This window comes from Mus musculus, chromosome 2 (genome assembly GCF_000001635.26).
Source record: "Mus musculus strain C57BL/6J chromosome 2, GRCm38.p6 C57BL/6J".
Classification (NCBI taxonomy): Eukaryota; Metazoa; Chordata; class Mammalia; order Rodentia; family Muridae; genus Mus; species Mus musculus.
In genome coordinates this window covers 145,448,276-145,470,027 of record NC_000068.7, presented here as the reverse complement: position 1 = coordinate 145,470,027, position 21,752 = coordinate 145,448,276, and the positions used below count along the sequence as shown (strand labels likewise).

Here is a 21,752-nt window from a genome sequence, read left to right as displayed (position 1 = left end):
CCTGGTTGTGGTGATCTTGCTACTCCCCTTTCTGGGACTGCTTACAGCCACCTAGCTACTTATTGTATTTATTTTGTCCTTACATTTTAATCTACTCACCATGTTTTCCTCCCTAAGTTTCAACAGTTCCATCACCAAATGAAGCTCCAACAAAGCTTTCAGCCTTTACCATCAGAAACCTGGATTCCATCAGTCTCTTAGATTAAGCAATATAAAACTTCTACACAATTCATTTCTAAGTATGGTTCGCTTTTCCTGGCCCCACACACTCCCAAGGCCCTAGTACAATAACAAATGACAGGTACATAGTGTCTCTCTGTCACTCTTACTTAGCTTGAAGAAACTACTTAAGAAAAGACTGCCGGCCAACCAGTAGGAAATGCAGGACTGAGAAACTAGAAAGGAAACAAGTTCCTCTCAGGGAATGTCAACTGTGCATCATGTGCCCAAGTGCAACCAATCAAAATGAACCAGGACTTCATACCACAGAGCCACTAGCCAGTACACCCAGTCTCAAAGCAGAATTGAACGTTGATTAATTAGCCCTGCCTCCAGCTGCATGCTCGGAATGGATGGCATGCAACCTTAACCCAGAGAAGATAGTGCCCAAATTAAAGCAGTCACAACCCATTGTCTTATATTGACCATTCTGTCACTGCCTGGTCACTGTGTTCCAACAGGGTATGCAATAGGCTGGTCTCACAGTTGAATTCGTTCATTGTCTGTCAATCCCAGCCATAATCATGAGCCCAGAACATTGCCTTTCTTACTTAGACTGGTGAATCCAAATCATCAGCTTTGTGCCTCTTGCACTTGGGCGCTATTAAAATGGAGACTCTTGAATAGAAACACTGAGGTAACAAGGTGGTCCATCTGCTAATCCAGAAGGCTGAGCCTCTAATGGGTGGGAACACATACAGCATGAATATACTACATAATTGATTCATGTCCCTAGCAGGATGCAGTGGGATGGCTCCAGATTTTTCCTATGCTGTAAAACACCCTGATATTTATACCTCATAACTTGTTTATGCAGCAAATCATTAATGCTTCCGGCTTGTATTTTTGGATCATGATTGTCCTTGAATAACACAGGAAGTGAAACTGGGAATAAAGGGAACTATATATTTTCGGTATCTAATAAATACTTAGAAGCATAGACTCCAGACTTCCATGTCCCTAAGGTTTCTGAATAGACTGCAGGGGAGAGGGGGTCACTTTGGTTTCAATGTTCCACACCTGAGGTTTGTTTCTTTTTCTGGGCACAGTGTTTGGATACTGCTTGATCCTCATCTCTCCACAGTTTCCCATGCCTCTTCACGCCTGGCTGCAGGTGGCAGCATGATTATTCCTGTTACTGTGAAGTAGTTCATTATTGATAGTTCACCTTGCTGGGAGTGGTCTCTTGGATGCTCCTATGTGGCTGCTAGGGGTTGGGATCTCTATCAGGATACACACTGTTGGGAGGCAGTAATTGGGGGGGGGTGTCCTTCCTCTTTCTATCCTTGATCCCTGAACACACAGGCCAGCCCAGGAGCCTATGCATGGTAGATATATGACAGGGCATGCTGCAGCTGCTAATCTCAAACTGAGACAGTGTGGGAGGACCTGGGGCAGGATCAAGAGCAGCCATAGCCTCCCAATGTCACAAGCGGGAAGCCTATCTGGTCTCTGCTCAAATGGAACAACCAACCAACTCAAACCCCCACACAACCCTCTCCTCCACCCCCACACAACTCAGGTCATAATTTTTTATTTGCATTTCCTTCTGGAAATAACAAATGCCATCTCGCTGTGTTTACTAAGAGCCTTCCTAAACCCAAGGTGCTTGGGATCTGTGGTTCTGGCTATAGAGGGACTGGGAAGGGAGACGAGGGCATCTGCACCTATTCTTGATACATGTGAATGAATGAATTCGACCACTGGTATGAGCTTGAGAAGTGATGGAGGAGGTACTGCCATTGAGCAGATGCTTTTGAAAGTTCAGCCTTGGGGGCTGGAGAGACGGCTCCATGACTGAGAGCAATAATTGCTCCTCTTGCAAAGGGCTCAAGTTTGGTTGCCAGCACGCACAGCTTACAACTGTCTATAACTCCAGCTCCAGAGTATCCAATATCCTCTCCAGGAGGCAGTGGGCACTTGTACTCACATGTGCCCAAACAGATGCTGTGAGTGTGTGCATGTGCACACAAACATGCATACTCACAGTTAAAAAAGTCTTGAAATTTTAACTTTACCATAAAAGGGCTAAAGAATGGAGGAAAACGGAAGGAGGCGCCAGAATTGCAAGGATGGCTGGGCCAGGAGACCCATTTTTCAGAGGACAAAAAGTGAGCCAGGGGCCCTGGGGCTTTAAAGAAGCTCCTGCATATACTCTGGAGGTGGGAGGGTGGGGCAGCCTGAGCACAGCTATTATTGCAAAGTCTTTCACGCAGGCTGTTTTTTTTTTTTTTTTTTTTTTTTTTCCTGAATAAAAGGATTCCATCCTAGGGTTTAGCCTAAAAGGTTTAAGCAAAATGTGTTCCCTATAGAGGAAGTATAGAGCAAAAACCTGCCCCTAAATCAGAAGAACATATGAGCTGTATGTACGTGAGGGTTTTAAATGCTCCGCCTTCCAAGTCTTCACCTTCCTCTCCAGTTCCTGATGAGGATAATTTGGAAGGTTTTTCTCACAGGAAGCAGGAAAGAGTAGGGGACATTTGTTTTAAAATTGCTGCAAGGCCTATATATTGTAAATCAGTTTAAAGTGGCATATAATTAAAATAAAAAAATTTTTTTCCTTAATCCTTTTAATTGGTCTTCGGTGAGGGTGGCAAATCTCTGAGCACTGTCCAGTTAAGGGAGGAAATGCCAGTAATGTGTTGTATCTCTCCCTGCCCTCAATTTACTTTCCCATTGCTGAAAATAATTTTGAAACTGAAGTGCATCAAAGGCAAACTTGCCCATTTATGCACCAGTGATTAAGATGAAGAGTGTAAAGTTGGGAAATGGGCCTTGTCCAGCCTTCATGCACACCTACACAGAACACACATGATGTGTATTCCTCACCATGGCACTGGCTCTACCCATCCCAGGCTGGAATTTAGGTTGCATATGAAGGAGTTCATGTTACTGGCCTCTGTAGAACCTTCTAGAATGAAGTGTTCACTTTAGGGCAGATGGACGAACTTATTTGCATTTGAGATGGGTGCTCAGGCAGCTCACTGTGTATGCTGAGGGCTTCCCTTAGCTGTGGGCAACCCAGGTTGTGCTACCAAGCATCCTCATGGGAGCACTGTTTGCTGAGTTCCTTCCTGCCTAAAGGGCCACATCCTTTAGAGACAAGTTCCAGAGCTTGGACCAGCTTGGACCTGGTCCAGGTACAACTCTATGTTAAATGGTTTACTCTGTGCCCCTCAGGTAAATCATCAGGCCTCTGAGCCTTTGGTGTTCAATCTGTAATGGATCAGGGGCCAACAGCAGACATGTCCATGGGGCCAGCTGTGCTTTAAGGACAGATGTGTGTCAGCTATCATCATTGTACATAGTGATCTGTGGAATCACAGCACATGGTCCAGATGTTCTACCATGTACCTGTCCAACTGGATGTGAAGTGCCCCTGCCTGTGGGATGGTCTTTCACCCAAGGCTGTTTCCCAGAGGTGACAAGGGGTGGGAAGCAGACAAGATCCTATGCGTCTGTCTACCATGATAGCAGAAATGTGATGGGGTGATTTCATGTTTCCTTTATAATTAGAATGGGCATATTGATCATTTTACAAATTGACAATGTGAATGAATTCATACTAGTATACTATGAATACTCCTGTGCAATTAGCAACCGAAGTAGCAGAACATGGGCAATGACTCTATATTAGTTATTAACACCTGAGGTCTGCCATCTTCTTAACTGCTCTGTTTAGCTCCAGGATGTCTCCTAAAGTGCCCATGTTAAAGGCTTGGTCCTCATCTTAGTGCTACCAGAGGGATGATGGGAGGTGGACTTAGTGACCTATCTTCTTTTTTTTTTAATATTTTTTATTACATATTTTCCTCAATTACATTTCCAATGCTATCCCAAAAGTCCCCCATACCCCCCCCACTTCCCTACCCACCCATTCCCATTTTTTGGCCCTGGCGTTCCCCTGTACTGGGGCATATACAGTTTGCGTGTCCAATGGGCCTCTCTTTCCAGTGATGGCCGACTAGGCCATCTTTTGATACATATGCAGCTAGAGTCAAGAGCTCCGGGGTACTGGTTAGTTCATAATGTTGTTCCACCTATAGGGTTGCAGATCCCTTTAGTTCCTTGGGTACTTTCTCTATCTCCTCCATTGGGAGCCCTGTGATCCATCCAATAGCTGACTGTGAGCATCCACTTCTGTGTTTGCTAGGCCCCGGCATAGTCTCACAAGAGACAGCTACATCTGGGTCCTTTCAACAAAATCTTGCTAGTGTATGCAATGGTGTCAGTGTTTGGAAGCTGATTATGGGGTGGATCCCTGGATATGGCAGTCTCTAGATGGTGACCTATCTTCTAATCACTGAGGACATACTCTCAAAGGAAGCTGTGGGGTCCTGACATATTCTGAACATTAGGTATAGAACATGCCCCCACCAGAGTGTATTGTATTCCATGGGTCTATTAATCTCAGAATGAAACCTCCAAAACTATGAGTTGAGACAAGTCTTTTAACTTTGCAAGTTGTTTCAACTCTCATAGTTACAGAATAGTGACAACTGTGATGCCTTCTGCCACTGCTCTAAGTTCTGCCTGTTTGTGTGTGTGTTACTGTAGCCGAATCATAGTCTGGACTCTTCTATTCCTGCCACAATACTGTGTGGGATTCAACTATCTTTTATGTTATTGATCAGTATCACTGTGTAGTGTTTATGTAAACATAATATGGCTTATCATTTTTATTATTTTTGTATAGTGTTCAATGTTTGGCTACTATGAACATTACTACCTTGACTATTCTAATATTTTTTGGTGTGCCTATATGCACACTACTGTTGATGTACAGAAATGGAGTTTCTGTGTCATAAAGTATGTACAAGTTCAGTCTACACTGCCAAATGATTTTGCAGCGTGACCTATTTATTTTCTACCACTAACAGATAAGATCCTTGTCAATACTTAATATTGACTGTCTCTTATTTTATCTATCAGCATTTTAAGTAATCCTTATTTTATGCATGATACCTATGTGTCTTTCTTTCACTAGAATCCCAAGAAAATACTTTGGGAAGTGTTGTTTTACACTGATAATGAAGCTTTGGCTTCTCTTATAACCTATAGACTTTCTGAGGAACTCCAGCTTATTTGGAGTGAGTCAGAAGTTGCTACACAGATGCTGTGAATAACTGAAGCACTTTCTTGGGTGTCAGAAAAGAGTCTTTATACTCAAGTGAGATTGAAAATTGCTGCTCCCAGTTTCAGACTAAAAGTTTCTTCATGGAACAGTACCCCATGAGATGACAGGTCTGGTCATAGGTGGAAGTGACCTTTTGCTTCCCTTGAAAAAGCCAGAAGAAGACAAATGCTAGCTCTCAAGTTTGGACACATTGCCTGAAGTAACTGCTAACATTCTATATTTGCAGAAAACTGGCACTCATAAATACCAAGTTGTGCTATTTATGTAGCTGTTGCTCATCAATATATGTGGGGATTCTGTAATTATCACAAGTGCTATCCAACGGCTTCCGGAACCTCAGACAAATGAGTCTAACAGATAATTGGCTGAGCCCTTTAGACACCATCACCCTGGGCTCTTGGTCTTTCATATAGCCTACCTATTCAGGTAAGAGTCAAGGCTTGGGCAGAGCCAAAGCCTGATAGGTAACTGGGATTCAGGCTGGTGATTGTCCTCTGTGGAATGTGAGTGAGCCAAGAAAGGCATCTGGTCTACCTGAACTTGCTTAATTTCTCTGTGCTTTAGTTTCCATCTTTTTAGTTATAAGGGCCAAATCATGTCTATACAACAGGGAAGAGATGATTTGACCTACCTGAGCCTTAATTATTGCTCTGAAAAAATAGGGGATGTCATAAGCAACAGGATTGGACAACAGGCACCCACGTCATTGCCTAGAGATCTGAAACCTCCTGTTGATAACATTTCCATCTTGTATCTGGGAGAGGCAAGACTCATTGATAGAGAGGATTGTGTCATAGGCTCATTTTTTTTTTTTTTTTTGGTCTGTATTCCACCCTACTCACTCATTTATAATGACCTCAGGTGATATTTCTTTACTTTAATTGCACTTGAGGTATTGACACATATAATTCCATTAGCCACATTTATTTTTATTCTACTCTCCCTTATAAGTATCTTACAGGAGAGATACATTTCTAATTATTGGCTTGTTTGTTTATTCTGGAAATTTTAGGAAGCCTTCTGATACACTGTTAAGTCCTCTGTGGCTGTTGAGTGAAGCAGAAGACACATGGTTTAGACAGAGTTCATAGAGGGACAATAAACATGTCGCCCTTTCTGTTCACCTCCCATCTGGATTGCTATACACCAGTATGAAGATGATGGAGCTGAAACTGCAGTATGTGAATCAGTAAGGTCACAGGCAATGAGAAGGAAGCATTGGCCAGCATTTTCTTCTTGCTTTCAAGATTATTATTAACTTTTGGCAACGGTTCTTACATGTGACAAAAGTCCTGCTCAATACACAGTACAGCTGAGAGCCTTTGCTCTGCTTGTAGTGGTCAGGTTGCCTCAGGGCCTTGGGAATGTGTCCATCTACTCAGAACAAAAAGGCATAGGGCCTCCTTCTGGGTGTGCTGGCTATACCTGAGTGCTTAAGATACCTGATGATGCCTTCGGAGTTGGGGTTGGGCAATATGAAGTCCTTTGTGCTTTTAGGACTCCAGCCTCTTGAGGGCTGTGCTCTGGTGTCATAGTAGTCTAGTGAAGGGATACTCAGGTGATTATTTTCTACTTTCTTTTTCTACTGTATAGACCATGAATGGAATTTGACTGGGCCTTGGGAATATTTTCGTTATTTTTACAGATAGAGAAACCAAGATTCTAAAGGGCAGGAGTCTTGATCATAGTCAGGGAACTGGCCTGTGGGGACAGAAAGACCCATTACCATGAGCAATCACAGAAAACAACACAACTAATATCTTCACAACCATGCTTTTTCTCTTCTAGTGAATGGGATTACTATTAGACCTGTACCCCAAAGACAAGAGAATGAGACCCTTAAAAAGGACACTCAGTTGATTTGAAGATATTTCAAGCAGCATGGATATATAGCTCAGTAGAAGAATGTTTTCTTAATATGCATGAGGTTTTGAATTTGATTCCAGCACCAGACACATACTCACACACACATACGCACGCACACGCACACGCACACGCACACACAAGACCGAGACAGAGATAGTGAGACGGAGAGAAAGAGACTGATACTTTCCTGGATGCCCAGCAGACATAATTTTGTTGTATTTTGTTAATAGACAGATCAGATGGAAAACAACGGCTGTCTATTCCCAACTTACAGTTCAGGACAACTTCTTCCTTCTCTTTTCATGCTGTCTCCATGCCAACACAATCTCTAAACCAAGCCCATATGAACATATTCACAGAACAGCTTTCTACTTCCTTCCTGACACTCTTTCTGGTGAGGGCCTGCATATCTTATGAGGAATGCCACAGCACATCATGTCCTTAGACATACTGGGCTTTTTCTGGTCTGAACAGATTTCTTCCCAAGTTGACTTGTCTATTTACTATAGGAAGGGACACAGAGAATTTTCTGTTGTTGTTGTTGTTTTGCCATTTTTAGTATAGAAAATTTGGATGCCTTTGCCACTAGGGCAAAGAGTAAGGTTAAGTGTTTGGCTGTTGACGGTTCTCATGAAATCAAGAATTGGGTCATATGTCACAAAGTGCACACAATAGTCCCTCAGAGTTAAAGGGGAATCAAAGGAGTGGATGTTGCCCAGGTGTCTGAGGTAGGGCAAAGCGAGAACGATTCAGGATAAGGGAAGGTCAAGGAACTATAAATGAAGCTGGAGGCCTGAGCCAGACCAGACCACATAGTTCTCATTCTTAGGAATGCTTTAAAGTGCATGGGATTTCTTTGTGAAATATGGACATAAGGGCAAAAACTATTCAGTCTCACTGTGGCCCAGAAGAGATGGCAGAGGCCTGAACATGGGCCAGGCCAATAGAAATAGAGAAAGAGATGGGATCGATACATAGAACTTACTGTTTGTGGGAAAACAGAGAGGAAATCAACCCAATTATATGTTTCCAGCCCAAGCAACCCAATGCTGAGATGGCAAGGCTAAAACATAGAGGTTTGCAGGGAGAATAAAAGCATTTTTGTCTTTTAAGTTTTACAGCTCCATTTCAGATTATATCCCAACTCCACGTGGATCTGTAGATCCAGGAAAAATTATTTGTGTTGCCAAGGGAAACACACACACATACCCTCATACATGCATATAGAGAGTTATTTTTCATACATTAAAATTGTTGTCTGTGTGTGTGACAGAAAAGATCACAGTACCACAGATGTACATGTATTTACATGTGACTTGCACAGTCTTCTAAGAACAAGCCTAAAACTATCCTCCTGACCTCCCTTTTAGAGGACAGTAAGTTGTCTTTCCCTAAGCAGACTGTAAAACCAAGGTGATGAAATCAAACAAACTTGGCTCTGAGTCCAGCAGAAGATGGGAGGGCTCAGCAGCAGCCAAAATGGCTGATTCTGTTACAGCTTTGAACGCTGAGAAGCACTAGGCTAACTGCCAAAAATATACCTCTGCCTAATCCCAATAGTCACAGCAAGGCAAGGCAGTTCGAACAAGCTCTAGAAGGGAGGGGAATCTGCAGGCTTCCACCTTTGTGCATAAAACAACAGCAATCAGAATGCTAATGAAGTAGCTGACAAGACAGATCCCATGATTACCTCTGGAATCACAGGGGACACAGTGGGGAGTCAGCCTGTCAGGAGTCTCAGGATAAGTCAGGAGAAGCAAGGATGGGCCTGATAGTGAGGGCCACCTTTGGACCTAATTAGCATTTATGCTTGGTGGTTTCTAGTAGAATAAAAGAACATGCACTCAAGGGGTCTATTTGCAACTGCTTCAGAAGTGGTCAAGGGAGCCTTGGGAAAGAAATCTCTCCAACTAAGAGTGCCATCCCGAGTCAAGGGTACAGATGCTGATCATGACAATGGACAAGAGGGTCCTATCTTGGGCCCCATCCCATGGCAGTGGAAGAACTGGTAGTTGGCAGTTACTCCCAATGTCCTTCCCCCTACCAGCTCCTTTGGATGTGGTTCCTAATTCCTCAAGAAAAGAAATTGAACAGACTAAAGGACATTCCTTTATACAGGGAATCCCCAGGAATGTGAAACTGCTATCTACAGTGTTAAAGGTCAGGCAGGAATCTTGTAGCACAGCACTCCTGATCCTCACAGCATATGATGGTAGAAAAGAAAATGGTGTTTTCTGAGTTACAACATAAGACAAAGGGCTGGAGGAAGTGCACTGAAGGGAACAGATGTTTTAGAATGAGGCGAGATCCTTACTATTCACAGCTCATGGATTAGGAGAGGAAATGTGTGGGCTGAATGGAAGAGAAGCTGTCTGGGAGGAGATGGCCAGCAAGACATCACATCACACACCTGAAGAGGGTGTTGACAGCTCTTTCGTCTGCGCCTGTGTGTCTGTATCAGAACTAGGGGGCTGCAGATTCCCCTCTGTTCACTTGACAAAAGACATGCCATCTTTTCCTCCTTCTCCACCCCTCAGTGTGGAAATCGAGAGTCTGCCCAAACAACTGCCCTCAAGGGATTCTAGGGCATATCGGTTGCATCTGAGTATTCCTTGATTCTATACTTAGGACACATGGAGTCATGAAGATCTGGAGGAAGTCACTGGCCTAAGTTCTCTGGGCTGAACTCAGGGTGTGGGACAGGTGTGGGTCTATTCCTGTTTGGACAGCCCTTTTACAAAGATCTGAAATATGTTGTAGCAGGCTTTATCTTCAGCCGTCACTATCCCTGGACAACCATGTTTCTGAGCATCCCAACAGTATTAACTCTCCATTTGCATGAGGGCTTTGGAGCCTACCTACCTACCCTAGCTGTGGGGCCGAGTGGAAATGCAAGGAGGTAAGGCAGCTTCAATCGGTGGGTGACATGGATATCAGTGCTCCATTCCCCTCATACCCAGTTTGGGACAAATGAGATTGGTGCTCTTCAACTCCTGTCATGCCAGCTTTTTAACGGGATGTCCCTCCAGCTGGTCTGCTCAGGAACACTGACTTTACTGTACCCTCTTTCTTGGTTGCCACTACTCTGTGCCTTCTCCTGGTAGGATACTTCCTGAGACCATCCATCCCCAAGGACATGCCTGCCCTGGGTCCCTCATCTTGGGGCTCTTGGCTGTAGGAGCTCTTCTTCCCTGTAAATCTGGAAGAAGAAGTGATGCCTGGGAAAATGAACTTTGAAACACATTCTCCTTTGGGTTCCGGTGGGTGCAGAAAATTCTTTGCTGTGTGGTCAGATTTTCTTTTAAGTCACACAAGAAGCCATTACTTATACTATGTTTCATACTAGGGCAGTGGGGTGGGTAAAGAAAAGACAGAACAAAAACCACAGGTCCTGCTGGATAGCATGTTAAAGTCTCAAGGCCTATAAACACGGGTCTTATACTGAGGTTTTACAGAGAGCAGAAGAGTCAAGAATTTACTGTCAATAAACAGAAACTATGGAGCACAGCATGGAACACACATGGGTGTTTTCTCATAGGTTACAGAATGTGATTATTCTATTCATAGTGACTTTTTTGAATATCTGCTAAAGGCTAATTCTTTAAGTGATGAAATATATAAGTCCAGATGGAAGTATTCCATTGTTGGTGTAGCATTTGTGCTCATATTTTTTCTGTGGGAAAAAGTACTTCTATACACTGGGGTCAACAGAGAACTATTGCATGACTTCTGTCAGGATTGGCCACAGTATCACAGGAGGACAGAGAGATCAAGTTTCTTTCCTAAACAATAGTAGACAAGATATAAAACATTTCAGTGGATAGCAGGTAGACCAAGCAACACAGCAGTTAGACGATATGAGTTACCATGCTACAGGTGTCTGCTTTTTGTTTGTAAATGTTGGGCATCGCAGTGTCGTGCAGGCTCCTTAGTGCAGAAGAAGAATGAGTGAACAGGGACATTTATTTTCTCTCTCCTGCCTCCACCTGGGCTCTCAGAAAATGAAGGTAAAACTGTATCTCTCTCAAAGTTTACTTCTCTGAGTGCTTTTGTTTTGTATTGCCTTGGGGTCAGGACCTGAGTGGAAGCATAGAGAGAAATCACTTTACAGCAGACTCCTTTCTCCAGCTACAGAGGAGTGGGGCTGGGGAAGAGCCACATCAAGATTAATATATGGAAGAAGCCACTTTGCAGAGGGGAATTGGAAGTCTTCCCTTTACCTTTGCATCACCTAGGTGAGAGAAGTCCATGAATTACAAAGCAAAGAGCCAAGGGGAGGGGATAGTTTTAAAAAACACAAATCAAAATTAAACAAAACCCCAAAACACCGAAAGGCCATACACTGAAAAGCAGAGGCTTTGGGGCACACTCTTCAGCCACTAGCCCACTTCCATTCTGGAGGGCATTCGCTTTCCTTAGCGAGATGTCTCTATTTCCATTTCATAGCTAACTTTAAAGGCATGGCTTTTTTCTCTATCTCTCCTGGTAGCTGCTAGAATTTTCGCTTAGCCTGCACTAGCCTGTACTAGTGTTTTCCTCTCAAACTTTAATAAAGTTGCCCCCAAGTTTCCTTTTGAGTCCATTTTTAATTATTTTATTAATGATGCTTAGAAGCCAAAGGGGGAGCCCCAGTGACATATTGTGGGATAGTCAGTTTCTGTATTTCCTATGGTCTGAGGGGGTGGTTGGGTGGTAATTTGCATAAAAATAGTAGGTCATACCCAGTGGCCTGGAGCCTCAGATGCAGGACACTAAAATTCCAACATATATGACTGAATGGTGGGGGTAGAGGGTGGGGGTGGGAGGTAGAAGAGTGGGGTTCCCAGGAAGTAGGAGTTGGAGAGCTGGGAAGCTGGTCTGGGAAAAGAGGGTGATAGTAAAGGCTGATCGTGAGATATTGGGGTGGTGGCAAGAGCTTGTTCTGGGTCATGGGAGGAGACAAGGTAGAGCATGTAGCATGTTTAGTCCAACGGAGGCATGGTGGAAATGAAATATTTATCTACTACCAAAGCCCGCTTGAAAGGGCTACTTCCAGGGCTGCTGATTTTCTGGAACTTACTTAGAATCTGTCCTGAATTCAAGAAGATTGGGATTTAGGTACCAGAAAAAGCTCAGAGTTGCAGGGGTACGTGATGGGAATTAGTGATCTGGAGAGCACACTCAACTAGCAGTACTTAGAAGTTACAGGTAGGGGGCGTGTTCTAGCCAGTGTAAGACTGTGGAGGGTACCTGCAAGTACCCTCCAACACAGCCAAAGGAGGTGAGTGTCACAGCTCTCTCCAGTGACAGACACGGAAACTGAGGGTCTACAAAGGCAAATAAAAAGTTTGTCCTCGATCCCCAGCTGGTAAGTAGAAAGGCTAGGACTGAGACTCAGGTGGACTTCATTGAAAGTGCAATCTCTTATCACCATGCTTTGCCATCAGCTCAGGGAGTCTGGGGACTGGACCATCCAGCATGCCTCTGGGGAGACAAAGGCCCAGTGGGCCTGCTGAATTAAGACTCAGGAGCAAGGAGGGGAGGGAGGGAATGACGAGAGCCACTGGACTATAATTTGCCCTCTGCGCTAATCCTCTGGACACCAGTGTTAGCTCTGTGTTGACGCTGACAAATTGAGGCCCTGCTCAACACTTTTCCAAGAGTAAACAGCAAATTCCACAGGCTGTTTTAATCATTTTTCTCGTCCAGGGCAGAATCCCTTAACTAAACATGTCTGTCCAGAGAGTGAGTTGTGGCTGGAACCTTTCTGTCCAGACCACGCAGGTTCTCTTCAGTTTCAAAACTCCCTCCGACTAAATTAATTCCTAAGTAGTTTGTTAGTCCTACAAACAGAACTGCGCTCTACATTTCTTTTGGGATTGCTGGTTGCTACTGTGTAGAAAAGCTACTCGTTTTTTGCAGGTTGATTTTTGGTAAGCTGCAACTTTAGAATTCATTCGTCTGCTTTCCAGGGTTTTCTGGTGGAGTCTTTAGGGTCTTCTACAGAACAGCATCTACTTCCATTTTGTGTTTTTGTACTTTTTGGTTAATAATGATTAAAATTTTAAAAGGCTGAATAAATGGGTTTGCTTACTTATACTTCTGGTGGTACTGAGGGTGGAAGTCAGGGCCTTGTGTACACTAAGCAAACATTTTACTTCTGAGATACAAACACAACTCCTAAATAATTGTACTTTAGTATTCAACACAAGGAGAATTTAAGTGTGTAAAGTGACAGCTATATTAACTAGTCCAGTTTTTGATCATTCCATAATGTGTTACAACTATACAGTGCCCCATAGATATATACCCTTAATTACTATTTGTCAATTAAAAATTAACCTCTTTCTCTGAAAATGGCAATACCTCTTGCTTCTGAGGCCTAGGCTTGAAAGAAAGGCCTATGTGGAGAGATCTGCTGACACCTGTCCTTTCATTTATAGGCGTAGTAGCTTTGCCTGAATGGATCCTGCTCTTGTTGTACGGCAGGAGATGCACTGTTACAGGTTATACCACACAGGCTCTATCACCTTCCAAAGGGCATGGGGAAAAGAGAAGACCTAAGATGCTAACCCTCACAGAATACCTACCATGTGCTAGGAGACATAGGGTACATGTTCCAAAACACTAAATATTTGATACCACACATTTCCTACCTCCTATTTCTGTCTCTCTAGTACCTTACATGCTGTTTTCTGTAAACCTGATGGCTAAGTGGTACCTCCTTTGGACCCTCCCCCCTGGGATGATCAAGCTCATGACTCTCCCTTGAAAGGACCAAGTAGGAAAGCAGAGCCTATTTGTGAGGAAGAGATCTAACCTTACCACGTCAAGCAGAAAACCTGGGAAGGGAGGCTCAATGCTGCATTAGAATTCACGCTTAGGATGTCCAGGGTAACATCTAACCATATATGGGTTTTCACATTTATACTAGCTAAAACTAAGTAAAACAGACAAAAACCCAGTGCCTCACTCATATTTACTATTCTTCGAGGGCTCAGTAGCCATGTGTGGCCAGGGGCTAACATAGAGAGCACAGATTTTGCACCAGAGTTCTGCTGGACAACAAAATGATAGATTTGGGAAAACATGTGAGCTCTGATAAGTCCCTTAAAGTGCTAGGGGAACTAGAGGATTAAAAAGGAGATATCTCTACCACCTGCTACAACCCCAGCTATTCTGCCCCCTGATTACTGGTTGATGTCATCTCAAAAGCTATCTGGGCCCAGAGGAGCACGTTTCAGGAAACCATCCTTCAGATACTCAAATAAACAGCAGAAATAACTGAGAGCATCATGTATTTGGCAAGTGCCATCCAGAGCAAAGTTGTTTCCTTTCCCCCAAAACAAAAGGGGAAGTATAAGATAGGAATAAGGCTATTCTTGTTGGGACAAGAGTCCCTTGAGTGGCTCCTCCATCTTCCAGCTTCTTCAAGAATGAAGCTCAGTCTATCTGTTCATTTGATTTGGCAGGAAGCTGAGGGTAGGGTAGGGCTAAAACATCCTCTTCATCTCCCAGGCTTCTGGAGGGAAGCTTCTTGATTAAGAGCTGGTGACCTGACTTAGAAGAGGCAAATTTATGTGGGTTGGTGATCATAGCCAGGTGAGAAAAAAGTGAGCTGGGTCCACGGAAGCCTGCAGAGGTGACTAGTGCTGGGGGTGGGAGCAATCAGGGCAGGCAGTCAGAAGAACACACCAGGAAGCCAAGGCCCTAATGGAAGCAGAGTCACACATCTTCAGAAAGAACACAGGTTTCATGGGGAAGATGAGAAGAACGTCACCTAAGCTGGGGTGAGAACATTGAACATGGAGGGAACTAGCTACGAGAGTGAAATCAGAGGTAGATCATATGTGGGTGTTCCCTCCCATTATTCAATAACATTCAATCACATCTATCCTGGAGGCTCCTTCTACTGACAGTGATTTCCTCTGCACTTTTGTGGAACAAGGTGAGGTCCTAGTACAATCTTGAGGTTGGAACCAGCCCATTCTTCAACTTAGAAGATAGTGAAGGAATAAGCGAGAACAGAGATGGACTCATATAGTGTGTGCTCCCCTGATGCGCAGACAATATTAACTTTCTGAGCTTAAGGAGGGAGAAAAAAACCAAAACGTGGACATCAGGTGAATGTGGCAGTAGAGACCACCACCTTTGGACTCAAACCCGTGAAGCATCACATGGGCATGACAAAGGAGTGATGTCAATGGACTCCCTTGCCACTCCTGGAGGGCCTTCATCTGCAGAAGTCTTGGCTTGATGGACCAGCATAAGATCCTGTATTGACTTCCAGGATGGCCTGCTCTGTATGCAACCCACACCCTTTTTTATGAGCTCCAGTGATGAGTGTCCATCATCACTGGAATGAGGACAAGAAGATTCCCACTCCTGGATGGAATGGGCTAAGGTAGAAGGGGAGAGACCCTTCCCCTCGGGGGACCACACATCCATTTTGCTATCTTGAGAGGCCAACAGGGAGGGTGCAGATACCAGTTTCCTAATTAAGATTTAAGTATGAAATATCTTCCATAGGTTCATGTCTTTGTACACTTGGTTCCCAGCTAGTGGTACTATTTTGGAAGGCTGTGGGATGTGGAGCCTACCTGGAAATGTTCATCAATGCAGGTATGCCTTATACAAGGGCCCCTGTTTCCCAGTATCTGTCTATCTCTGCCCTCACCTCTCTCCTACCATGATATAAGCTGACCCATCATTCCATCTCCTACCTTCCTTACTATGACCATCTAAGCCCCTGAAATTGCCATCTAATTGTTTCTCTCTGGTATTTAGTCACAGTGGTGACAGCACTGACTAGTGTACAGCGTAGCAGCTCAGTGGAGGAGAATTCCTTTTTGGGCATCCCTGAGATTCTTATGAAACTCCTGGAGTATGTCCAGGTTTAGATGATGAAAACACTCAGGAGAAGCATTCTCAATGATGTGTCCTTTTGGTTGCTTGTGTTTTACAGCCCTTAGGCTCACACCCAGCACCTTGCTTTACCACTGAGCAGTTCCAACAGCCCACTCATTGAGGTTTTTGTCCTGGGTAATCCAGTTGCCAGGTACAGGCTGCTAGATGAGTTTACAACCCCATTCTCAGTCTCACTTAATAAAAACTTGCCTTAACAAGGGACAGAATCATTTTCCCATGTGTGATACTTCACACACACACACACACACACACACACACACACACACACTGGGTGGGAAGAGGGGGAAAGGGAAAGAAATACACACACAGCGAGAGAGAAAGAGAGACAGAGATAGAGAGACAGAGACACAGAGAGACAGAGAGAGAGAGAGAGAGAGACAGAGAGAGAACAGTGCATGGGAAAAGAGGAGCTACATTAAAAGGGGGGAATGGAGCCTTAACACTTACAAAGGGTACTTTTGAAAGCTGTCAAGGTATGCAGAGGAGTTTAATCCACTTTAGAGAGATGGTTTCCCAAATTCATTTTGAGAATCTCCAGTATTGATTCTTTACAGCTTTTCTCCCTTTCCTGGGAGGAAAAAAAAAATAATGCCTGGCTTGGTTGATCATCCCAGATATTCAGTTTTCCATGTCAGGCGGGATAATTATCAAAAAATTTGTCAGATATTTATAAACCACAAACAATCATAGCCCTAGAAAATAATCCATAGGCTTCTCTCTCTATTTGGGGCAGACTCAATGAGTTCACAAAGGACACAGATTTCCTCAGACACAGGAAATCCTACTTCTAACACCTCAGCATTAGGGAAGATAGAATAACAAAGGGTTTCTAAGACACATGTGCTCTCTTAGGGATATTCACTGCTGACTAAAACTGTAAAGATGCTGGATTCACCCACCTGCAGGGGAGGCACACACACACACACACAGTTGGAAGAAACAGAAATGCTTTTTGAAGTGCAATCTCAGGGTTTATGTATTCTAAACCAAAAAGATCCAAGGGGGAAATTGGAGTTTCAGTGTTCAGCAAGTGAGCCAAAAAGAGCTGTCTTGTGTCCCACAAATCACACACGAAAGAGAAGTATTTTCAGGACAGAACAATAGAAGCAAGCTCAGATAGTTAAGATTTAAAAGTTTGCTCTGGTATGTGTGTGTGGGAGTAGGGTAGGGGGTAGGGTCTTTAGTCTTACCTGCATCCACAGATCTGTTCTAACTTGGGCCAAAGACTATAGACATTGTGTAGAAAGCAAACACCTGTGGTACAGCGCAATAGGCAGTGTGGGTTTGGGTACAAGTAATTATAGGTATGATTGGGTTTCACAAGAAGACCTAAAAGTACATGCTACTTTGCCATAGACCCATGATTGTGACCAGTTAACTTCATGAGAAGAACACTCTTATATATTCCTATCCCTAGAACAGCTAAGGTGACAGGATATGCCTACTGGGACCCATTGGTAGAAGACAAGACTTGTCTGACATGGAATGGTGCACAGTAGGCTCTAGTACTTTCAGATAGGTTCACAGTAGATCTGGGGTATCTTTTTTTTTTTATATCTGGGACTCCTAGGAAACTCTCCCACATGCCCTTGGGCCTTTTTTTTTTTTTTTTGTGACCATGCTGGAACATTTTCAACTTGCAGGAGAGAGGTCTACTCTGATCCCTGCCACTAAGCAAGGAGATAGAGCTGATAGGTTGGAAGATGGATAGCAACTTCCTCTAGTACAACCTCTAAGTCACCATGGTAACTTCAACATGAGTTTCATGAGCTCTCTACCATCTCATCTGTATGCTTACTGCTAGGCATATCCTTCAGTTCTGCTTCCTCCAGATGTTCTGAATCCCCACATTTCCAATATCCAACCCATACGGTTTCCTTATTGTGTCTGAAATTATACCCATTCCTCTTCCTAGGTCTCCTTTAGGAATTCCTTGTCCACTCTTCAAGACCAGCAGCACCTTGGCCCCAAAATGTGCCTCTGCTGAGCCCCCTCAGCAGACAGAACAGACCATGGTTAGCACTTTGACCGTGTCAGGTTCCATCCATGGCAGTTCTCCTCACAACATACTGACTTCCTGCAGGATAAAGCCATGGCTCATCCACCCAGAAGGCCCCAGCCAAGCGCTAGTAAACTTCTAGCTCAGGGTGTGCTCCTAAATGTGAGTCCTTTAATGTCTTACAGTCTTGACTTGTGTGTTCATCTGTTACTGCTGGACCCTAAATACCCTTTGCCCTTACAGCAATTATTTTTATATCCTGAGGTATTCACTGAAAATTTCCTGTGCAAGCTAAGTTTGCTGGGTGATCTGTAAAGTAGATGGAGATATAAGAGGATCTGCCCTGAATTGAGCAAGCAATGACTATACAACTCATGTTGTTCAGTGAGCCAAATGTGATGGAAATGGCTCCCCTCATGAGGCATATTTGCAGAGTCTCCAGTGGGTCAGAGGTGCTCCTTGACATTGCAGCTATATGGACAGGATATTTCTCTGGCCATACAGAAAGGCCTTCCCCTCATCCTCTGCCCTGTGCTACACACATGTGCATCACAGGAAGTAAGTTCAAGGTTAATGCATCAGGGTCTCCTCCTTCCAAGATTAGGATCCTGGGAAGGAGCCTGTGAAGATCTTGGAAGCCAGCTTGAGATTAGATATTAGTTACTTCTCTGCTGTAATAAAAGACCATGACCAAAGGTTAATCAAGGACAAAAGAGTTGATTTGGGCTTATGCTTTCTCAAAGAGAATCCATAATGGCAGCAGGTAGCCAGAGCAGGAAGTTGAGAGATTACATCTTCAACCACAGACAAGAAGCAGATAGGACAAATAAACTCTCAAAACCCACCTCCAGTGATGCACTTCCTCTCACAAGGCTCTACTTCCTAACAGTGCCACAACTTACAGGGTCCATGTGTTCATATATGTGCTGAGCCCACAGGGACACATTTCTCATTCAAACAACCACAAGCTATGTGGGTAGATAATTCTTCTACTCTACACATTGTAGATTGAAAGAATGGGCACTGACCTTGGTCTCTGGATTTCTTGCCTAAATTCTAAAGTGCAGGGCCCAGGACGTGGGCAAAAAGAAACATTCTATATTAGGGACTACAAAGTGTTAATCTGTGAACTCATGGCTATTCTTGTAAAGATGACATGTTTACCGTAATAGCATATGGTGCCCATTTTGTTTTCATGCTAGCCTGGAACTACTGACACAGGTAACAGGAGCCTTTCTGAGTGACCTGCCTGGCCTCATTAAGTGCAAAGGAAATTGAGGACCCTTGGCATTCATCTCAGAAGGTAGAGTTAGAGAGGAGGGCCCTGCCACATGGGGCTAGCAGCACCGCTGTGGGAGAATGAAAACCCTCGCTGTTTGGGCCAAGACCAGGAATCTCATATCTCACATGTCATAGCAGCAGGCTTCTGTTAGCTGCTAGGGAAGTCTGGATCCCACTCAGTGCCTGGGACGCCTCAGCCCTGTGACAGTGGAGCCTCTGTGGTGCCGAAGATGGCATCCACATTAATTGCTCAGTGCACACGATTCTCTGGAAGGGCAGGGAAGACTGCCAGCTTTCCAGGATTCTTATTTATTTGGCGTTTTTAGAGACAGTTTATTTTTTTATTTTTTTGCTAGAAGAAAACATTTCATGCTTTTTGTCCCCAGGTAGGAGTGTGATTAAAAAAAAAAAAAAAGACTGGAAGAGTTGATTGCTTTTTCCTGGAAGGGGGTTAGCTCAAGTGACTCGAGGGTCTGGAGAAGTGAACCATCTTGTCAGAAACCATGCGCAAAACAAAGACTTCAGAGTCTCACACCTGGGCTTGATGTGAATCCAGAGCCCGGAATATGACTACAGATTACCTGTAGGTATAGATCGAAAATCAGTTGCTAGGTCCTCTTTCTTGGACCATTGTGGGCTTATGACTACAACTAGTACAACAGAAATGATACAGCCTGGCTTCTGAGGCCAAGTTCTAAAGCTCCTAATACTTCTTCCATGCTTGCCATAGTCATTCTCATGCTAGAGTTCAGGCTTCCATGTGGAATCCCAACTTTCAGAGGCAACTCCACGGCAGAGAATACACGAAGGATGAAGGAACTTCGGTTAATGGTTCTAGAGGAGCCCAGCAAAGCTCTGCTCCCAGGTCTGAGCGTGAAGAAGCCCTCTGGAAACATTACCATGTAGCCCAAGACACCCAAGTGAACTTGTGCCAGCCACATGAAAAAGCAGTCCATGCTCTTTCTGAATGGTTGACATGGAGAGCCCAGCAACAAGGATGGGAACAGGACTCACTACGTTTAGGGAGTTTACTTCACAGTAACAAATAAAAATAAAGGAGATGGTAATAAGAAGGTTTTGAGGCAGTAGCATGCCTGGTCTAGACTTCAGTTGGAGTTTTCTTATTCTGAGGCCACTTCCTTAGATATATCTTCACACACACACACACACACACACACACACACACACACACACACACATACACACACACACACAACCAGAAACCTCTCCAAATGGGAACAAGGTGAAGCAACTTAGGGCCACAAAGGGCCACTGTGTCTTTAGATGATGGTGCAGGACAATGGTGTAAACTACAAAAGCAGATGAAGGCACAAGCTATATAGTTGATCACCTATTAAGGGCTAGGCATTGGGTGTCATCACGTTGAATTTGATGACTGAGCAAATACTCTGTCTCTATTGTGTGCCAAGAATTGATGTAAAGCCAGGTGTGGTGACGCATGCCTTTAATCCCAGCACTTGGGAGGCAGAGGCAGGCGGATTTCTGAGTTCGAGGCCAGCCTGGTCTATAAAGTGAGTTCCAGGACAGCCAGGGCTATACAGAGAAACTCTGTCTCGGAAAATAAAAAAAGAAAGAAAAAAAAGAATGGGTGTGAAAATGACTCCAGGTACAAAACAAAGTCCCTGTTCTCATAGGGCTTATGTTCTCATAGAGAAGCTGACAGACAATGAAAAAAATAAGTGGATAATGACAGATTACGTGGAAGAAAATAAAGCATATTAAGGGAGGTACACTATGACACATGGTCCACCTGGTTGCAAAATTGCTTCACCTTTCCCTGTGTGAACACTGGCAGGATCAGGTTTGTTAGGAGAAATGTGACTTGAGAGTTCAGTGAAAGAAAACAAGACAACAGACAGATGTTGGGAGCCAGTCTTTAAGAGATGGCACATTTGGAGATGGTCTGTTACCAGGTAGGTGGGCAGGCAGGAATGGAGCCTCTGTGGTCATTTTTGCTGTCTACCTACCTCTGTCCTTCAAGCCCTGCAAGCAAAGGCTCAAGAGGGGCTACTTACACAGAGCACGTGGAGGACCACTGCTCCCTGTCGTCGGTCTTCATTGGAGAAGATGTCCCTGGGGAATTCATGCAGGGCTAGAGAACAGAGAGAAAAGCAGCTCAGTACAGATGACCTTTTCAGTACAGCTGATCTAGGACAGTGCCACTAACCCTGACTTCAGAGTTCTAGGTCTATGAACTTGCATAAGAACAAAATGAAACAAACTAAAAGACTTCAAGTTTATGAGCCTCTAACTAGAATTTAGCATTCCCTTCAAACAAGATGCGACAAACTATGGTAATGCTAGTATGACCTCAGCCCCAGC

The 21,752-nt window shown here is 44.0% G+C and overlaps 1 protein-coding gene across 2 annotated transcripts in view; it reads right to left on the bottom strand.

Moving 5' to 3' along the window:
• Slc24a3 (solute carrier family 24 (sodium/potassium/calcium exchanger), member 3) overlaps positions 1 to 21,752 on the bottom strand; it is a 474,392-nt gene that overhangs the window by 172,139 nt on the left and 280,501 nt on the right. For both annotated transcript variants that reach the window (NM_001356497.1, NM_053195.3), the window contains exon 3: positions 21,446 to 21,522. In NM_001356497.1, the coding sequence (NP_001343426.1) occupies positions 21,446 to 21,522 (77 nt within the window). The remainder of the gene's footprint in view (positions 1 to 21,445; positions 21,523 to 21,752) is intronic.